At 36.7% G+C, this 21,221-nt stretch overlaps 3 protein-coding genes and 1 non-coding gene across 5 annotated transcripts; 2 read left to right on the top strand and 2 right to left on the bottom strand.

Moving 5' to 3' along the window:
* Positions 1–2,722: 2,722 nt before the first annotated feature.
* LOC145588337 (replication protein A 70 kDa DNA-binding subunit B-like) lies at positions 2,723–6,620 on the top strand. The gene is made up of 11 exons (XM_081644979.1): positions 2,723–2,958; positions 3,639–3,785; positions 3,880–4,098; positions 4,309–4,486; positions 4,574–4,844; positions 4,948–5,050; positions 5,129–5,253; positions 5,346–5,569; positions 5,658–5,818; positions 5,929–6,049; positions 6,157–6,620. Exons 1-11 carry the CDS (start codon positions 2,828–2,830, stop codon positions 6,355–6,357), a joined length of 1,881 nt encoding a protein of 626 aa, XP_081501105.1. The 5' UTR covers positions 2,723–2,827; the 3' UTR covers positions 6,358–6,620.
* Positions 6,621–7,363: 743 nt separating this feature from the next.
* On the bottom strand, positions 7,364–7,436 carry TRNAK-CUU (transfer RNA lysine (anticodon CUU)). The gene has a single exon. It is a non-coding gene; the product is annotated as a tRNA-Lys (tRNA).
* An 893-nt stretch (positions 7,437–8,329) lies between these two features.
* LOC145588322 (B3 domain-containing protein Os12g0592300-like) lies at positions 8,330–11,034 on the top strand. 2 transcript variants are annotated; one of them, XM_081644969.1, is made up of 5 exons: positions 8,330–8,645; positions 9,327–9,445; positions 9,534–9,999; positions 10,133–10,314; positions 10,397–11,034. In XM_081644969.1, the coding sequence occupies exons 2-5, from the start codon at positions 9,329–9,331 to the stop codon at positions 10,709–10,711; spliced, it is 1,080 nt and encodes a 359-aa protein (XP_081501095.1). In that variant the 5' UTR covers positions 8,330–8,645; positions 9,327–9,328; the 3' UTR covers positions 10,712–11,034. The 2 variants fall into 2 exon arrangements, with proteins under 2 accessions (XP_081501095.1, XP_081501090.1); XM_081644964.1 differs by lacking the exon at positions 8,330–8,645 and having other exon boundaries at positions 8,666–9,445.
* Positions 11,035–13,776: 2,742 nt separating this feature from the next.
* LOC145588310 (F-box/kelch-repeat protein At3g23880-like) lies at positions 13,777–16,134 on the bottom strand. The gene is made up of 2 exons (XM_081644956.1): positions 14,725–16,134; positions 13,777–13,915 (listed from the first exon to the last, which is right to left on the bottom strand). The coding sequence occupies exons 1-2, from the start codon at positions 15,958–15,960 to the stop codon at positions 13,901–13,903; spliced, it is 1,251 nt and encodes a 416-aa protein (XP_081501082.1). The 5' UTR covers positions 15,961–16,134; the 3' UTR covers positions 13,777–13,900.
* Positions 16,135–21,221: the final 5,087 nt, after the last annotated feature.

The following is a 21,221-nucleotide window of genomic DNA, read 5'->3' as shown; positions in this document are numbered from 1 at the left end:
GGGGTAAGGGATATATGACCATTAAAATTGACTTCGAGAAGGCATACGATAGATTAAAGTGGTCCTTTATCCGGGATACCCTTCTTGAAATGCACTTCCCGCATATTATGATTGAAGTGATTATGGATTGTGTGAGCTCTCCTTCGATGCGTGTCCTATGGAACGGGGAAAAATCAGATGCTTTCTATCCTTCTCGTGGCATACGGCAAGGCGATCCTCTCTCTTCGTACCTTTTTGTCCTTTGTATGGAGAGATTAAATCAAGTCATTGAAGAGGCAATTTTGAAAGGCAAATGGAAACCCATTCATGCAAGTAGAGGAGGTCCAAAGCTCTCAAATTTATTTTTTGCAGATGACCTCATACTATTTGCCGAAGCTTCTGTGGAGCAAGCCCTAGTAATAAAGGATTGCCTTAATAGATTTTGTCAAGCCTCGGGGCAACGGGTCAGCCTTCCAAAGTCTCGGGTATTTTTTTTCTGGAAACATGCAATTGGAAGCTTGTACTGCTATAAGCTCTGCTCTAGGTATGCAACAAACAGAGGATTTGGGATTCTATTTGGGTATGCCTACTATTTCAAACCGCATAACCCGAGAGACGTTTGCTCACCTCTGTGAGAAAGTTGATAGAAGACTAACGGGCTGGAAAAATAAGTATTTATCCCTTGCGGGACGAATAACTCTCACCAAGTCAACTCTCACAACGCTCTCAAATTACTCTATGCAAACGGCTAAACTCCCTCGTACCATATGTGATGAAATTGACAAAAAAGCAAGAAGATTCATATGGGGCAGCTCGGATGAGAAAAGGAAAATTCACTTGTTGTCATGGGATACGTTGCAACTGCCTCGAAACAAAGGAGGGTTGGGAATCTGTTCAACAAGACAGATTAATTCAGCATTCCTTACCAAGCTAGGCTGGCGTGTGCTTACCGAACCTCACTCTCTTTGGTCTCGTGTACTTCGTGCCAAATACTGTAAGGGACGTTGTGACATCGATATGTTCATGCCAACCTCTAACATGTCTAATGTGTGGCGTGGAATTGTTGATAATGCGAAGTGGATTAAAGAGGGTTCGAAGGTCGCTGTTGGGAATGGTCGAAATACCTTATTCTGGGAGCACTGCTGGGCCTCTGTCAAACCACTTCGTGACCTGGTAATAGCCGCAATTCCAAGTTCAATAGAGGGAGCAATTGTAGGTGAGATGTGGGACCATATGCAAGGCTGGAAATAGGACCTTTTTGCACACCTCCTTCCAGAGCAACAACTAAAGAAAATAGCAGCTCATTCCATTGTAGAAGACCCGGACATAGAAGATATAAGGTACTGGGAGGGTACAAGTACTGGAAAATTTTCAGTTAAGAGTGCTATGCGTCTGATGCGAGATGAGGATATTATTCCGAGGAATCCAAAATGGGATCTTGTTTGGAAAGCGCCTGTTCAGCAACGAGTAAGGTCGTTTATGTGGCTGGTACTCCATGATCGTATATTGTGTAACTCAAACAGGTTGAAAAGGCAACTCACTAATGACCCATCCTGTCCTATATGCACCCAGAGAGAAGATGAAACTCTCATCCACCTCCTTCGTGACTGCCCTGAAGCCAAAAATATCTGGACAAAGGTAGGAGCTGCTGCCCTCCACCCCTCCTTCTTCACAGATAGCCTTGAGACTTGGCTTGTTAAAAACCTGGAGGCAGAGGACTCTAGGTACTCAGAGAAATGGCCTACCTGCTTTGCAACAACGCTGTGGTGGCTATGGAGATGGAGGAACTTGAAGGTGTTTGATAGAAGTGTTGAAATCCCCTTTGACAAAGGCTCGTTTATACAAGGTCAGACTGAGGAAATCTGGGATACCCTTTCTAAACCACGATTTCTCAATACAAGAGCATGTAACCAACCTCAGCAAAAGAAAGAAGTTTTAGTGCGTTGGATTGCTCCACCAGCCAACTGGTTCACTTTGAACACTGATGGAGCAGTTAGAGGAACCCCTGGCATTGCTGGAGGGGGTGGGGTGTTGAGAGATGCAGAAGGAAGATTTATCAAGGCCTTTGCAGCTAGCTTTGGCATATGCTCAGTCTATAAAGCAGAGCTTCTAGCACTTGAATATGGGCTCAAGATGGCTAAGCAGCTAGGTATCACACGACTCATAGTGCAAATGGATAATCAAGCTTGTGTCGAAGCCATCATCAAAGCCACACAGCAACATGGGGAATGTGTGCACATCATTAATTCTTGTCGTAGTATTTGTAATTCTTTTGGTTCTTATTTTTCTATTTTTCATTGTTTTAGGGAGGGGAATAGGGTGGCGGACAAGCTTGCTAGCTTGGGAGTTGTTCTTCAAGAAAAGGTAGTTTATTTCGATGATCATCCAATCGAAATAAAAGACCTGATCTGGGAGGACACTGTGGGCGTGGCCTTGCCACGGTTGGTGGTGTAATTTTCTTTGTTTGTTTTTTATTTTTACTGGGTTTACCCTCATTTGCAACACAAAAAAAAAAAAAAAAGTACAGTAAAAAAATTCGTAATTCAATTCCCCTCCAAAAAAAATAGAAACAAAGGGTGAAAAAACTTAAAATAGCAATTAGGCGCCAAACCTTAAAATTCCGGGAGAAACAATATTAATGGCGGTCAAAAACACATTTCCAAATTTCAAAATGAAGCTCAAAATCCACTAAAAATGGCGCCATATTTTCTGAATTCACTTCATATTTAATCAACTTTCTCCTCTTTCTTCATTTCCCTCCTTCATTTCTCACTTCTCTCATCTCTCTTTCTCTCTCCTAAATCAAACCCTAATTTCTAATCTGATTTCCCCCCTTTTTTCGATAAAAATGGAGGTGAATACTGTAACCCCAGATGCGATTTCGAAGATTATTGCAAACCCATCTCCTGATTCTTCTGAAGATCTTCCAGATCTTGTTGTTCAAGTCATTGATTTGAAAGCCGTCGGCAATCGTTTTATGTTCGTCTTTTTAACTCTTACTTTTATTCAGTTTTTTTGATTTGTTGTTTTGGTATGATTTAATCTGTTGTTTCAATTAGGGTTTTTGAGATTTATTTGTTGATTTCCAACTTTTTGTTCAATTTTTTATTTTAAGCTTTAATGGGTATGATTATTACACATTTTAATAGTTTAATTTTTAATTTGCATACTTGAATTGAATCTGGAATTTTTAGGGTTTTGAAGGTTTGATTTTGTTAATAGTACTCCATCTGCTAATTGCTTGTTAATCCAGTTGATTAATTTGATGTTTTTGACTTAATTGTCATGATCTGTTCAAAAATTGGTGTTAGGGTTTTAGTTGAACTTTGCTCAATTGTTTGTTAGCTTTCAGATTTAGTTTAATTTTCAAGGGATTGGTTTAGTTAAGTTATTACACAATTTAATAGTTAATTTTAAATTTGCATACTTGAATTGAATCTGATATTTTTTAGGGTTTGATTTTGTGATGAATGCTCCATCTGCTAATTGCTTGGTAATGCAGTTGATTAATTTCATGTTTGTTGACTTGAATAAAAGGATCTGTTTACAGATTGGTGCTCGGGTTTTAGTTGAACTTTGCTCAATTGTTTGTTAGTTTTTGAGATTTAGTTTAATTTTTCAAGGGATTGATTTAGTTTATTGTGATGAAAAATTGTTAGGTTTACTGCTAGTGATGGAAAACAGAAGTTAAAGGGTATTCTGCAGTCAAGTTTTTCAGATATGGTATCTTCTGGATCTATTCAGAATTTGGGTCTTATTCGGGTTCTTGATTACACCCTCAACGACATCCCGAACAAACCTGAAAAGTAAGCTCTTTGATAATATACTCAATTGTAACTAATGGACTTATATTGTGAACATTTTACTGATCTGTGATTGAAATTTCTGAATGGTCAATAGGTATCTGCTTGTAACAAAGTGTGAGTCTGTATCGCCTGCACTCGAAGCAGAGATTAAGGTTAAAGAGGAAAGTGAGGATGGCAGTGCTGCCAAAAGGCAAAAGCAAGAGGTTGATGTTAAGGCCGAGGATACGAAGGAAGCTGCTGGTATTATGCTAAAGCCTAAGCAGGAAATTGTTGCTAAATCAGCTGCTCAAATCATGAATGAGCAAAGAGGAAAGTGAGTAATCCTATCCCCTCTGATTTATGATTTAAATTTGTTTTAGATATGAGCTTGATTTGCAATTGATGATATATATGCATCACACTTTAATATTTGGTTCAATTTTAATAAGAACTGCTAGTTTTAGTTAATATCTTTGTTTTGTTTTGGTTATTCATTTGCATATGTTATAGCTTAGCTTATTGTAAGTATTTTTGCTGTTCGCAGTGCGGCGCCTGCTGCTAGAATGGGCATGACTCGAAGGGTGTACCCTCTTGCTTCTTTGAACCCTTACCAAGGGAACTGGACCATTAAGGTCCGAGTTACTAGCAAAGCAACCATGAGAACGTACAACAATGCTAGAGGAGAGGGTAATGTCTTCAATGTCGAGCTAACTGATGAAGATGTAAGCAAAAGCTACAACGAGTTTAACTTTTTGATAATTTGATTCATGTTTGAGTTGGGTTATTCATAAGCATTTTCATGAATGCAGGGTACTCAAATACAAGCAACAATGTTCAATGCAGCTGCAAGGAAGTTTTATGACACCTTCCAAGCTGGGAAGGTTTACTATATCTCGAAGGGAACTTTAAAAGTTGCTAATAAGAAGTTCAGTACTGTACACAATGACTATGAGATGACCATCAATGAGAATTCTGTCGTTGAGGAAGCCAGTGATGAGGGAGTGTATATTCCCGAAACAAAGTTTAACTTTGTTCCAATTGATCAGTTGGGTCTACATGTAAATGGAAAGGATGTTGTAGGTAAGAAATGCCCTGACTTTAACATCAGTTGTTGATTGCAACTTGCAAGTGCAAGCATTGTACATTATTAATGATTGGTTGCTTAATGTGCTTTATGTTACAGATGTTATTGGAGTAGTGCAGAATGTGTCCCCAACAATGAGTATTAGGAGGAAAATAAACAATGAGATGATTCCAAAGCGTGATATAACTATTGCTGATGAATCGTAAGTACATAACTTGATCATTACTTTATTGGTAACATTTGTTGTCTATCAAAAATTTAATATATTGTCGAATTGCAGGAAAAAAACTGTTGTAGTTTCATTGTGGAATGATCATGCCACAACACTAGGTCAAGAATTGCTGGATATGGCTGATCAATCTCCTGTAATTGCCATTAAGTCTGTTAAAGTTGGAGACTTCCAGGGTATGATTTTGAACAGAACTAAACACCATAATGAAAACACTTGGAGGCTTCAACATAGAGACTAAACTGATTTTTTTCTGCTCTGATTGTAGGTGTATCATTGTCAGCAATAAGCAAAAGTGTACTTAAAATAAATCCTGATTTACCTGAATCAAGACAGCTGAGGTCTTGGTATGATTCTGAAGGCAAAGAGGCCTCATTGGCATCCGTGGGTGCCGGTATGACCCCTTCTCCTAACGGTGGAGGGAGATCAATGTATACTGATAGAGTTCCCATTTCACACATCACAAGCAATCCATCTTTGGGTGATGACAAGGTATTGCAGTGACTATCACTTGCGGTTCTAATATAAATCAAAGCTTGGTTCATAGATTGTTAATCTCACTTATTTTGTTTTCTGTCAGCCTGTGTTCTTTAGCCTGAAAGCATACATAAGCGTAATTAGGCCTGATCAGGCTATGTGGTATCGGGCTTGTAAGACATGCAACAAGAAGGTTACTGAAGCTATTGGTTCTGGATACTGGTGTGAAGGATGCCAGAAGAATGAAGAAGAATGCAACTTAAGGTCTGATCAAAAGCAGTAGAATGAGATTATTTGTACTGTCATTGGTTTATTTCGGCATTTCCCAATCTTGAATTCTTTATGATACTAACCTTCTAAGTTTTATCATTCAGATATATTATGGTGGCGAAAATTTCGGATGCAAGTGGTGAAACATGGGTTTCAACATTCAATGAGCAAGCTGAAAAAATCATTGGGTGTCCTGCTGATGAGCTCGAGAAGTTAAAATCACAGGTGTGTTACCTACATTGTTACTCAATAATGTCAATATAGTAGAAAACATGTAAAGTGATGATGTCTTAAAATTTTTACTGATATAAATGCCTTTTATTTTTCTTTAGGAGGGAGAAGATAATCTCTTCCAGACTAAACTAAAAGAAGCAGCTTGGGAACCACAAACATTCCGTGTTAGCGTGGCACAAACTGAGTACAATAATGAGAAGAGACAGAGGGTAACCGTAAGAGCTGTTGCCCCGCTTGATTATGTAGCTGAGACAAGTTATCTGCTAGGCGAGATCTCTAAAATGAAAGCCTCTCAGTAGAAATCCTTCTTGAAATTTTAGCAGTAGGTTATGATATTTATATTCTACTAGGGGATGGGTTGGTTATTTTTGTGAATCTGGAGCAATCAAACAGAACTACTTTGTTCATTGTAATATATGCATTGCAAAATTAGCCTAAAACTTCATGTTTTCTTCTTTTTGTAACTTTAATGCTAGAGAATAGTGTGCAGTAAGTCTTCTCTAACATGAGTAGCATCTTTTCTGGCCTTGTGAATTGCAAAATGACTTGAATTTTCCCATAATTTTGAGCTGTTGATTGTAATTGGTACAAGAATTCTAGTTGAAACAAGGACATAAGTATTAATACAATGCAGTCAATGCTATTTGAGTTCCTGTCATAATTTTGAGCATTGCAGTATTTCTCATTTTCTCTTATGAAATGTGCCAAGTATACAATCATACCTTTTCCTGGTTACTGAAGTTTGTATTCCTAATGCCAGATTTTAAACATTATTTTTTTGCTCATAGTGTACTTGTTAATCTGAGAGTTGAATTAAAATGCAAAGGCATCAAATGAAAGCTTTGTTACAATAGCTCTTCGGTTATTCTCCCTAAAGTGCTTACTGAATGCACGAGTTGAAGTCCCTCAGGCTTTCACACTAGTAGTATAGAACTGCAAAAAACACACAAAGACAAAATACAACAACTACTTCTGTTACAGGTTATGTGCAACGATTTAACGTAAAGTAGAGAAGGAAAATGTCTAATCGTTGCACATAACTTGTAACGGAGGTAGTATAAACCGTTGCAATATCTCCTCCAAAACACACCATGACACGAAGCTGATTATCTTTTGAAAGCCTTGTGCTAACTGCGAAAGGTATAACCTGAATTTGGGGACATGCCTGATCAGAGCACAAGGAGTTCAGCCGTTCAGGGATAGAAGATGAGTAAAGAGTAAAGGCGTATACATGGTAATAATTATAATTGTTACACCATTCATTGTACCAAAACGAAAGAGTAATAAAAAAAAATAAAAAGGAAACGCCCACCGTGGGGCTCGAACCCACGACCACAAGGTTAAGAGCCTTGCGCTCTACCAACTGAGCTAGACGGGCTTCCTGATTACGAACTTACCATTATACATTTTTTACTTACTAATATTTATCAGAATGTTTGCCATATTGGACTTAGATTCAAAATTTAAAGCCAAAGTCCAAAGTGGCTAACTGTTTAAACATTTTCCAACATTAGCTCTTAAACATATCAAAGATATCAAAGATATACAGTTTGATCGCCTTATCGGTTTTTTTTTTTTTTTTTGAAACCAGATCGGAGTGAACTTAACACTCCATAGTATAAAACTTAAATTTTTTGGTCCAAACAGAATAAAATTAAAGTGGACTATTATTACTTTGAGAACATTTAATATACTCGTTTATACATTTGTCATCTCCCCAAAGGTACTTGTAAGAGTGTTTTTTAGACACTTTCAAGGCAATATTATGGATAATCCTTTGTTAAATAAAAGGGTACTACGGAAATGTTTAGGGTAATATTACATTAAACCAATTCCGAAAACTTAATTTCAAACAAATTGTATAAAGATAGGAAAAACTTAAACTCGATCCTAGACCCGGAATAAGGATCCATATTCGGTTCTAACTTCTAATGGTCTATTTTCAAGTTTCAATAATGAAAACCATCTAAAATAGAATCTGATACCATTGGTTTTACTCATTAGTTAGCTTCTTTGTTTTATAAAAAAAAATCTCTCCTAGCCTATGCTACTCGGATTCTTCATTTCACCTTATGTACCCGTGTCGGGCATGAAGTAGCATAGCTCCTAGCTGCATGTATATGGTTTGTATCATATCCTCACCAAAATAGCAGCTGAAAAATCAAACCATACTGCATGTTAATGGCTGCTAGTTATAGGAATTTTGCAGTACAATTCTGCCTAACTTTAATAATTGCATGTGCTTCACTCCTTTTAATTTTACATGTCAATTTCATCAAAGTTATTAGTTTGATGCTTTAATTTAGCATTGCTCTCTTCTTTGATACATCAATAATGCACAATTTCCTTATATAGTAAGTGGTAGACCCAATATTCTTAATCATGAATTCATTTTTATCCATGTTCTCAACTTAGCTTTCCTCCTAAGTCCTAACCCATCTTCTTTCACAACTTTTTCAAAGGCATTCTTTCTTCAACCCTATACATCTCAGACCATTTGATTTTCCTTGTTGAACGAGCAACCGTCGACCAAGTTACTGGAAGTCATCCTTGGTCCATCCCCTGATCTTGCATAGAGAAGAAAAAGGTATACTATTAGTATTTTTTTTTTTTTTTTTTTTGTTAGTAATTTTAATTAGTGAGTTGTCCATAAATTTGGTTGCATATTGTAGTATAATGTTTTGATCTTTATAGCTTGAATTTGAAACAAGGAAGATGATTATTATGTGTATACTTGACTACTTAATAGTCAGACAAATATATAATGTTATAAAGATAGTAAACAACAATTATTAACTAGATTTACAGTAAATTAAAGGGAGAATTTTGCAATGTTAAAGTAAATTAAAGGTTTTTAATTGCATCAAGAAGTCCTGCAGGAGAATATTTTTACAATATAACAGTCATGAGACAGATAGAACAAAGAAACTAGACTCTGCAGGTACTAGTCCTGTAGGAGATCGAGTTGAGATTCGAGTCAGAGAAGAAAGTTGTAGGTCCAATTGTGTTCCTGAACTGGTGGCAGAAGATTGGCCTGGTGAGCATAAAAGCGCGGAGGAGTCTCCACAAGAGAGGGTATAGAGATATTAGACCAACGACCATCCGTGACTACTCTTGCAGTGGCCAACAGACTCAGTATTGATGGAGGGTGTTCCAGTAGAGTCTAAGTTAGATTCTGAAATATAAAATGGAAACATGAATATAAATGCCTAAATTTCTATGTTCTGTTTCACTATATTAGCATTGTTCATTGTGTTTATTACTGCAGTTATGGAGAAGAAATGTGAAGGCTGTAAAATGACAGAGAATTATAAGTATTGGTCTGAGTTTCCTGCAACAAAACACCAATTCTTCAAGGTCATGCTTGGAGATTTCAAGCACCAATTGGTAGGAAAAACTGTTTTGAAAGCTACTGTACTTAAATTACTAATATCAGCTTACTTGATTGAATTTATTTGGTGAACTTTTCTTGCAGAGAATTCCTCGGAAGTTCATGGAGTGTTTCAAGGTGAAACTCTTACCGTGGTGTACACTTATAGGACCGAGTAAAAACAAATGGAAAATTAGGCTCTCGAGTACAGGTGATGAAATGTCATTGATGTTTTCAGATGGGTGGGAACAGTTTGTTCTTGATAATGGAGTGGAAGAAGCTGACTTCCTAGTGTTTCGTTTTGTTAAAGACTCCTCGTTTGAGGTGTCAGTGTTTGACAAGAGTGGTTGCGAGAGAGAGGGTTGTCACTTTACCACTAATTCCAATTATAGCTCAAGAAGAACTTCTTGTACAAGTACTCTCCACATCAACTATGGTAGTGTTGCTAAAGAAGAAATTGAGATTTGTGATTCATCATCAGAGGATTGCTCTTTGTTGGAGGAAGGCGAAGAAGAGACTAAGGATGTAAGTCATGTAATGGAAGAAGAGCGGGAAGGAAGCTCAAGTGAAGGTAATACAAACTAGCTAGTCATTCCTCATTCAAATTTGTATACTGTACATACTGTATTCTGTAACAAATGAATTAATAAACATATTGCTGTATTATAAATTTATAATTTGATTTCCAATTGACCATGGTGCAGGAAAACTTCCTCAAAGCCAAAAGTACTTCATATCGAATAGGCGGGTTCTAAAACCTGGAGAAAAAAAAAGAGCTTCCAAGATGGCTGACTGTTATAGCCGTGGCATGAAGTATAATAAGACAGTGTTTCCTGTTTTTCAGATAACCATGCTGCCTACACATGTTTACAGGGGATTTAATTTGGTCTGTCTTCCTTAAATGCAAAATTTGTACAATTTTTTGGTTGTTTCAATATGAGTTTGGGTTGATATTTCTTTGTTTGCAGACAATCCCAAAGAATTGGGCAAAGAAGCATATGATCAAGGAGCCTCACGAGGTGGAGCTGCGTGTTCCAGGTTCTACAAAGGGAAGTTGGAGAGTCGGATGCAGATGGACAAAAGGAGGATCTATACAATGCCAACTCAGATCAAAGTGGCCGTTATTTGTGCTGGAAAACAACTTGGAGGAGCATGATACTTGTGTCTTTGAGCTGATTCAGAAGGGGAAATTAGATAATGTTAGAACTCCCATCTTCAATGTCCACATCTTTCGCACTGTTGACCACATTGTTCCCCTCACTGTGTCAACGCGTATGGTCTAGCTCCAAGGAAAACAATGCAAGCTCCTATCACCCTTTGTTCTGCTAAAACTTAGAGTAGTGTATTCATGAATACTCTATCTAATTGTGTGTATTTCAGTATTTCTACTAGTGTTGTGTTTATGAAGGGTTTCAGAACCTTAGCTTACTGGTACCTTTGGATATATACCTCCTCTTTTAACTGATTTTATCTTCACTTTGGGTGGAACTTAAGGCAAATATGTATGCAACTTATATCTGTTCTTGTGTAAAATATTTCTTGATGAGTTGCTTTTATCATCATGTATGTTTATTATTTTGTGCTGGTTGTACTCGCTGTGACTCTCTATTATAGCCTTACAGAAGTACTTCTATTATAGCCTTACTCGCTGTGACTCTCTATTATAGCCTTGTAGGAATGGTACTCTGTTTATTTTTTTGTTAGAATATCAAAACAGTTTGCTTATTTTATCAGAAGCCTTGATTAAACTATGCTAGCTCTGTAGCTCAATGTGTAGCCAAAAAACACTATCATGATTCTATTTATAAGTACGAAAATAAAACACCAACAAATTCTAACAGCAATCCAACTCAAATTTCTGTAGTTTACAGTAAGATTAATATTTGTATATGCTTTCAATTATGAAGAACTAACCTGGTGTATAACTCGGCACATGTTCAATAGACACTAGATGGTTTTGTTTTTTCTTCTAGCCTTGCCAATTTGCCACTGTAACAATAAAAAAATTAGGGTTATTGTACTTATACTGACATTCTGTAAATTGACAATGTTAATAACACCAAATATATACTCATGTTTGACAAGCCACAAGCTAACTGGCCTTCAAAACACCCTCTCTCCGACCACAAACATACACACGCGCATGCACACAATGAGAGTAGCTAGACACGACTATATGTACATGGATGGATCTTAACATTGTGAAACTATGAATTAATCAGTAAAATTATGTAGCAGGATGCTATGAAAAGAGACAGTCCTCGTCATTGATCAGCTGCAAGTTTTATCATCAATTACCTTTCCAAGATTTTCAACAGACCATGAATACTAAATTGACAGTACTACTTAGCACATTACACATCTTTTACAGGAAGGCAGAACTTCAAACTTTATAACAACAATTACAGATCACTGGTCAGTACTACTTTGTTAAATCTACAATGAGGACTGCTACGTACTTACATAGCATGGTTATTGGTCTACGCCATCGCAGAAGTGAGCTCGAGTTCTTAGAGAGGAGATGATTCTAAAAATTACTAGAATCTGTTTCATGACAGCCTGCCCTGCTATCTCTTCTTCCCTTGCAGTCACCAGAACTCTTGTGCCAGCACCTCTACCTATTCAAATAATTGCTTACTACTATTTCAATGCCTTCACCTCCTAGATATTCATTACCCAAAATTTCAATTTTCTCTTCCTTCTTTAACGCCATTTTCTCCTATCACTTTCTTAGTCCCAATGCTATACTCACGCAATACAAGCCAATCACCAGCACCTTTCTGCTCAGATCTGCTTAGATAATAACATCAGCAATAATGATCAAATGATGTTCATGCCTAGGAAAGTTGCACCCTCCAATTGATGTTTTTTGAAACTCAAGAAATCAAACATACATTTTAAAATAGAAGCTTCTTTTGCAGTAATTCGTCTAAAATTCAATCAGAACATGATAAAAACATCAGCTATTTATAAGTTTCACAGCATATGAGAAGTGGTTTATTTGTTACAATGGGATTGAAGCTAGGGATTTGCTTTCAATAAAATCAGTAGATGTTTGCGCATACTTGACATTCCTCGCAAAACACAACAATCATCATAGTAAGAAATAAAGCGCATTAGTACTTGCACCTTACAGATGGCTAACAAGAGAATGTCCTGCTACATAAACCACAGAAAAAGAAGAAAAAAACTTCAGCCAAGTACCAATTACTACTTTTATCATATCATCCCTCAATGAAAGAGAAGGTGCCATCTACTTCCATATGGACAGTCATACAGCCCTAACAAGTATCACTCAAAATTCACAGCATAAATGAAAGTACAGCACTACAGCCTACAAGAAAAAAGGGAAGGGGGTGCATAAAGTAGAAACTACATCATCGTCTTTACTCTGATCCTCAAGCATGAATGAAGGCAATTAGTTTTCATCATCTTAGTGATCAATTAATTGTTAAAGTCTCCTATTTCGATTACTACCATTCATCGTCCTCATCGTTGCTATAATCTTCATCTTCATCATCACTGACGTCATCATCTTCATCATCATCGACGTCATCATCTTCATCGTCTTCGGTAGATTCCCAATCACTATATACCTCATCACAATCTTCTAGGTTTTCAGAGTCTCCAAACAGTCCTCCATCATCATCACTGTCGTCATAATCTTCTTCATCATCTTCGTCATCATCACTACCTCCAGAACTAACATTACTCTGTCCACAGAAGTCATTGCTTCCAATGCTAGAATTGTTCTCTGATTTGTGAGACAAAGAAGGCCTGCCATTTATATCAGATAAAATACCATCACTTGCTCATAATATATAGAAAATGGCTAATAGCAACAAAAGAAAATGAGAAAACAACTGATAGTCATGCTCATAGCTACCGCTTGTTTTCTAGATGCATGCTCTCTGCGGAAAGATGCTTGTTATCCTGCAACATTTTAAGAAGCAACACTCATTAGACTCAAGTAATAATCAATACAAGCAAATTCTTTATTCCAAAGAGCAAATCAAACCACCAGAGGTAAAAAAAAAAATGAAGCTTCCAGAGGAGAAGGGAAGAAAAGGCCTTACATGCAGATCATTAAAAGAAAAAATATGCGCAAAAACTTGATGGGTGCATCTAGTACATAATAAGTTTATAGTAAATCAGATTATAGTGACCCTTTTAGTCAATATATATAGTGATTAGTGACCCTTACTATATCGACCACAAGGGCTACTATACTTCGGTGCACAATAATAAACTTATTGTGCATTAGATGTATCTAAGTTTTTGCCAAGAATATGTGCCTGCGTTTATATACACACATATATAATTGAGATTAATTAGATACCAAACATTGCACAGCATGTCCAAGCTCTTGAAAAGCCAGCAATATATCATGTGTTCAACTGTTCACATATCTCGATGAAGAGATGACACAACAACTGTAGACAAAATGCTTTAAAACACTGCTGATATGATAACTATCTCCGAATCTCCTGTCAAATAAAATTATAAAACACAATCAGCATTCAGCACGAAAGAAAAGAGTCACAATCATGTGGATATCCATGAAACCTAAAAACTCCATTAAAAGGAGTCAGATTTCATAAAAATATGGCTTGTATCTTCTATTGGTCTAAACCAACTGCATCTGTGTTACTGTAAGTTTTGCTCACAAGGTACCAAACTATAAGATAAAGTAGCTTAAGAAGGATTTCACTCAAGAATTCCACTTCAAAGGATGAATCTTTCTTAGATAATAAAATAAAAAGGTAAATTCTATATGGTAGCCTTCAACTTTGGATTTATCTACATAGTGGCAGGGCAAAAAAAAATTATATCTTGGTATAATTTTTTTTTATTCCTGCCACAAGTAGAAAAACCAAAAGTTGAAGGCTACCACGTAGAATTTTCCAAACAAAAATTACAGATTGGCTAACGATTTTCATGTACCCCACCAAATGCTCCAAAGATGACACTAAGTCTAGTACTAACAGAACAAAATTCCGACTTAATCCACTTCTTATGGCTGAAATATAAGACCAAATTTCAATGTAGCATCATATATTTGGGTTTTCAACAGAAGTATCACATATTCACAACAAAAATTTCAAAGTGTAGACTTGGACACTCAACACTTTAACAGATGGAATGACTATGTCAAAATAAAAGAAAGACAGAGGTAATCAAACAATTATCTAATCACAAAACGCAGAAATTGGAACCATTAATAGGGTAGCTAGCTAGAAATAGTAAGATTGACGATACAAATACAAAGGTACAGAAACTTGCAACATATTCATACCTCACTGTTATCTATCCCTTGATCGGCTTCAGTTGCTCCAAAGGGTGAAACGAGACTCTCAACATAATCCCTAGTCATCACCATATGAACATAATTGGTATGCTTCCCTTTGAAACATTCTAGAGATTCCTTACAAGGTTCAACCAGTTTGAACTCATTCGTTTTTCGCACCAAAAACTTCCCCGTCTCAGAAAAAGTAATCAAAGAGATGTTTGTGAGATCAACAGACAAAATCTTCTGCCAGGAACTCCAATCATTAGGGTCCTTCAACATCCAAAAATCAGTCACATCTTCTTTCTTGCTACCACTCAAAGATAAACATCCATTCACTTGATACAATCCCAGCTCATGGTAACCACTCTGCCAATCCAACACTGGGTACTTCACCAGTTTTTCGGTCACAACATCAAAACCAGCAATTTCACCATTAAAAGAAAAAGCAGGAGCCCAGTACATAACATCACCAACCAAGACAGCCTGGTCACGCAATCTTCTTGCAACCTCCTCCTCCTCCGTACCAGCTCTTACTCTTCTCCACTTCCAACACCACCGATTCACCTGAAGGTATGCATAACTACCAATCACTCGTTTCCATTGTCCAGCTTTAAGTGAAAACATATAAAAACCGCGAAACCTACTAAAATCAACGGTTCCACACCCAAAGGAAGCAACAATGACATAATCATCAAGCGAAGACACATAACCAAACCCATGAGCCACCGAAACATGGACGCCCTTGGGGCTATCTATGTCCCGGCACTGACGCGTAGCCAGGTTCCATATCGTAAAAAAGCAATGTCTGTCATCCTCATCATCGTCTCGTTGATACAGACACACAAGACCATTACTGGAGTCCACCAGATGATGCCAGCCAACATCCCAGACACCATTCTCGAAACTCACTAAGTCTTTGACATCACTGCTATCACGCTCAGGTAACAGGCAGTAGGTGCCGCATTGTTGTGTAGAACAAAATTGATCATTGTAAGGAAGCATGATAAAGTAGCGGTTGATTTGAGATGAGAAATTAAGGTGTAATTTAGCAAATTGAAGGCTAGAAATAGTAGAATTCCATTTCTTTGAAACTAATTTGAAGCGAATTAGGGATTTTACTGGTAGTCGAGGAAGAATTTCCTCCATAATCAGATGTTCTACGAGAGTTAGGGTTTCGTCGGAGTTGTTCTTCGTGAGATTATCGGAGGACATGCTTGCTGATTTTGCTATCTTCCTTGACATTTTTCACGAAATTTGGATTGGATTTTTTCAGAAGGAATTCAAAGAATTTTTTTTTTTTTTTTTTTTTGGTTTGGAAATTGGAGAGGTAACAAATGAGCAGTTGGTTTGCATACTGAATGACACGAAATCCACGAATTGATGAGAAAAGGCGGGAATTGAGTGAGTCACCTAGTTATTGCCTTGGGCCGAAACTAGAATGTATCTATGCTAATCCATGAGATATACGAGTATGTATGTTTAGGAAAAAAATTAGTGTAAGTGAAAGTTACATAAATGGAAATTTTATAGATTTTTTTTTTTTTATAGTAAGTTATTTTTGTTAAGTTAATCATTTAGGGTTGTTGCCTTGTTGGAGTTATTTGGAATATTTAGGGTTGTGAGAGTTATTTGGAAGTTATTTTCTAATATATATATATATATATATATAAAAGAGAATGTATGAGAATTGAGAATTGGGGGTTTTGAGTGCTATGAGAAAGTGTTGTAAAAACGTTTCCTAAAGTTTGTTCACACTTACTGAACTGAACTAAACTGATTGGAGCTGAACTAAACTGAACTAAAATGAATATTTTATGAAAGAAGGAAATTAGGAGCTGAATAGAACTGAACTGAGTTGAACTGAAATTAAGCTGAAGTGAACTGGCCCTTAAATGATATAAATTTTTTTTCGTATCGGATACTTCAATTATTCGATATCCGAAAAAAATCCGAGTTGGTATCCGATATCTGTTTTCGGATTGGATATCCTGAAAAAACCTCAAATGCTCCAAGTTAACACAAATGTTTTAAAAAAAATCCGGTGTACACTATTTATTGTATGGCAGTATGAAAGAGGAAAATTTTCACTCCTTCATACGTGCGAAAAAATTTTCACCCAAAATTATAACATTACTTTTCTCTGTCCTCGACATTCTTTCTCTTCCTTTCGTTTTTTCGGTGATTCAAGCTAAGCTTTTTCTCTCTTAATTTGCAATCTTCCTTCTTTATCCAAGTATGTTGTAGTTTTATTATTCTTGATTTTTAGAAATTTTAATTCGATTGCTTTCATTTTTTTTTCCAAGTAATTTTAACTCATGAACAATGCAATGAAGAAGAAGACTACATACTTATCTGATTGATGAAGTTGATCTAAAATTCTAAATGCGGGTACATTTTCTCCGCCCACCAACCACCCCACACCCACCAGCAAGAAACCCTTCTCTGGCCACATGATGTCGATCTTTTATCAAACCTTTTTTCAGTAATATTTTGTAAAGTAATATTTTGTAATTTTGTTGATATATATATATATATATATATATATATATATATATATATATATATATATATCACTACAAAAAAACCAGTGAATTGCGATCGCCAGCACCGGTCGCAATTTTTGAGGAAAACGGTCGCTATTCACAATTGCGACTGTCACCGGTCGCAACTGCACGGTCGTTATTTAACTGGTCGCAAAAAAAATAAATTGCGGCCACGTGGCGGTCGCAGATCAAATTGCGACCGTTTTTCGTATTTTCAACGACCGTTTTTTAAACTGACGTAATTTGTAATTTGCGACAGGCAAAGCGATCGCAATTGCTGAAAATTACGACCGCCTAAGACGGTCGCAAAACTCGGAGATCTGCGACATGAAGTGACGGTCGCAATTTTCAGTAAATTACGACCGCCTGTGACGGTCACAATTTCCTGTGATCTGCGACACGCCCTGACGGTCGCAAAAACATGGGATCTGCGACATGCCCTGACGGTCGCAATTTTTCAGTAAATTACGACCGCCTAAGACGGTCGCAAATTCCTGTGATCTGCGACAGGCCCTGACGGTCGCAAAAACATGGGATCTGCGACAGGTTAGATAAACGGTCGCAATTCCTCATAGAATTGCAACAGGGCAATTTATTGTTATAATGCAATTTTCAAGTAATTACAATTTACATTATCGATGCCATCCTAACCTGAACCTATAACCTGTTATCATGTGATTTAATTTCAAAATTAATATAAAATAATAATATTAATAATTAAAAAGTCCAACTTCGAACAATACATACAATAATAATGTTCAAGTTAATAGTAATAGTAATTAGTTAGTAATAGTTTTATAAGCTTAACTTTAAAACTAAGTTAGGTCTATATGAATAAGTAATGGCCTATGTTCCTTCAAAAAATAGATAAGGCCAACATGTAACAATATAATTAATACCAATTTCAGGCCTATATTCCCCAAAAAATAACGAAATGGCCTATATCCCCCCCCAAAAAAAACCTAAGGCCTATATTCCCAAAAAAAAAACCTAAGGCCTATATTCCCCCCAAAAAATACTAAGGCCTATATCAACAATACTAATGTAAGAGCTTTATGAACAAAAACTACGACACCGGAGTCTGGTGACCAAGCCCACCACCACTCATGTCCGGGTCATCTTCCCTACGAAACTGAAATGGAGGACCACCTGAACAGTTAGAGAACAAGTTCTGCAACATTGTCTCCATCATTCGCTTACTCTCAGTTGATGCCTCCTCCCGCTCCTTCTTCAATGCCTCCTGCAATTGCGTTGCAAACTGTGCCTCCATCTGTGCCTGCATTTGCACTTTTGCCTCCTCTATTCGCTCGGCAACCTCGGCTTGCACACGTTCCTCTAACTGTGAAGCTATAGAAGGATTGTACGATTGCGAGCCTTTCTCGGAAGAGGGGGTGTAAAACAAACTAGCACTTGCACCTAGGCCCTTCACTACACCCTTTTTCCTACCACCAACGACCTCCCAGTATAGCTGGTTAGGGTCCGGTTGTGACCCTTCTTGAGTGGAAGACTCGTCAAGCTTCTTTTGGTAGGCTTCCTGAAATCAAACAAAACAAATTATGCATATTAAACATGTTTATAGGTTCAAATTGCGAAAACATACACATTTTCAAGTATTTACAAGGCTATAGGTTTACAGCATGGCTAAAATGGCTTAAATGGCCTTCTTACTTACCCATTTTCTTTGTTTTTGATATATTCTAAGATTTTATCAATCAAACAACTCATATTTAGCATATTAAACATGTTTATAGATTCAAATTGCAAAAACTTACACATTTTCATGCATATTCATGGCAATAGGTTCATGACTAGGCTAAAATGGCATAAATGACCTTCTAACTTACCTATTTTCTTTGTTTTTGCTATATTATAAGAATTTATCAATCAAACAACTCGTATTTAGCATAGTAAACATGTTTATAGGTTCAAATTGCAAAAACTTACACATTTTCATGCATATTCAAGGCTATAGGTTCATGAGTAGGATAAAATGGCTTAAATGACCTTCTAACTTACCCATTTTCTTTGTTTATGCTATGTTCTAAGATTTTATCAATCAAATAACTCATATTTATCATATTAAACATGTTTATAGGTTAAAATTGCAAAAACTTACACATTTTCAAGCATATTCATGGCTATAGGTTCATGACTAGGCTAAAATGGCATAAATGATCTTCTAACTTACCCATTTTCTTTGTTTTTTCTATATATAAGAATTTATCAATCAAACAACTCGTATTTAGCATAGTAAACATGTTTATAGGTTCAAATTGCAAAAACTTACACATTTTCATGCATATTCAAGGCTATAGGTTCATGAGTAGGATAAAATGGCTTAAATGACCTTCTAACTTACCCATTTTCTTTGTTTATGCTATATTCTAAGATTTTATCAATCAAATAACTCATATTTAGCATATTAAACATGTTTATAGGTTCAAATTGCAAAAACTCACACATTTTGAACCATATTCATGGCTATAGGTTCATGACTAGGCTAAAATGGCTTAAATGGCATTCTAACTTAGCCATTTTCTTTGTTTATGCTATATTCTAAGATTTTATCAATCAAACAACTCATATTTAGCATAGTAAACATGTTTATAGGTTCAAATCGGTTAATCATAGACATTTTCAAGCATTTACAAGTTTATAGGTTCCTCAAATTTCAAATCACAAGTATAAGTGCCTATGTTTTGCATGCTTCCTTAAAAAATAATTTCATTAGTTTCCAAAGTTAGATGTGTTACTGAGATTTGTTGTGCCCTCTTGTTAGCCGCAACTTTTCCTTTTCCTGGAACTTCCTTGAAATGTGTCTTTAGGAACACCTCAGGAGCAGTTGGAAGCACTCCACCGGCTTTCTGAGCCTGCACAAATCAAATAACTCCATAAATGCTTAGTGTATGTAACTACTAATAAAACATATCAGTATCATTATATACCATTAAGTATTACCATTTTCTTTGCATGCTTTGATGCAGAGATAGAACCTTGGAAGTGTGATGGCTCAATTGGATTAGACAGGGAGCCACCCCTCCTGTTCTTCTTCGCTTTTTCTGACCTCTCCAGAAATACCGGATCCTTTCTTTTCGCCATAATTCTCTCAAACATAGACTCTCCCATCCATCTGGGAACTAACTTGTTTCTGACCGAAACATTGTATGTAATCTCTTTCAGCCTCTTATGTGCCTTCTTTTCATACTCCTTCTTCACGAGGGCATCAAGATCAGCATTCCAAAGGTATTGTTTATGCAAACAAGAAAAATAAAATGTATAATAATTTATTGTAATAAATAACCAAAAAACAACAAAGTTAGATGAGTAAACTAAACTTGGGGGTTTTATAATACCGTAAACGAGTTCCACCAGTGGGTCTTAGTATTCTTGTCAACCATTTCATAGTTAAGCCATGGTTCGCGCCAATGTGCTTGAAAAATATTTGTAATGGAGGTGCTCACGGTGTTATCATCGAACCTTTGTACCAATAAGCAAACAAATGAAGTCATTACATACAAATCTAACCAAGATTGTTCAAGTTGGAATGCAAATTAAGATAACCATGAGTAACTTACCATAACCCCGTCGGGTGCAAAGTCCTTCTCGCAACGGGGGTAGGAACCTCACCCATGGGAGAGTTACTGTACGTCTCAGGAACCTGAGTAGACGTCCCAGAACCACCTACACCTGGCTTAGGGGATGGGGTAACTTCCTGAGAAGTTTCCGTATTTGCATGGCTTGTCGACGGAAACAAATCTCTCGGGGTGGCATGTCCCAGCTTCCGACGACCACCACCGGCCATGACAACCTACAATAAGAAAAACATTACGAAAATCGGTAAAAATCATATAGCCATGTTATATCACGATCTATAAGCTATTGTCACACATAACCTTGGCTTTGCAAAATATAAATAATAACATATTTACACCAGTATATCACATTGAAACTAGGATGGTC

This window comes from Chenopodium album, chromosome 2, assembly GCF_948465745.1.
Source record: "Chenopodium album chromosome 2, dcCheAlbu1.1, whole genome shotgun sequence".
Lineage (NCBI taxonomy): Eukaryota > Viridiplantae > Streptophyta > Magnoliopsida > Caryophyllales > Amaranthaceae > Chenopodium > Chenopodium album.
Note: the sequence above shows the minus strand (reverse complement) of the source record. Positions and strands in the feature narration are given on the sequence as shown.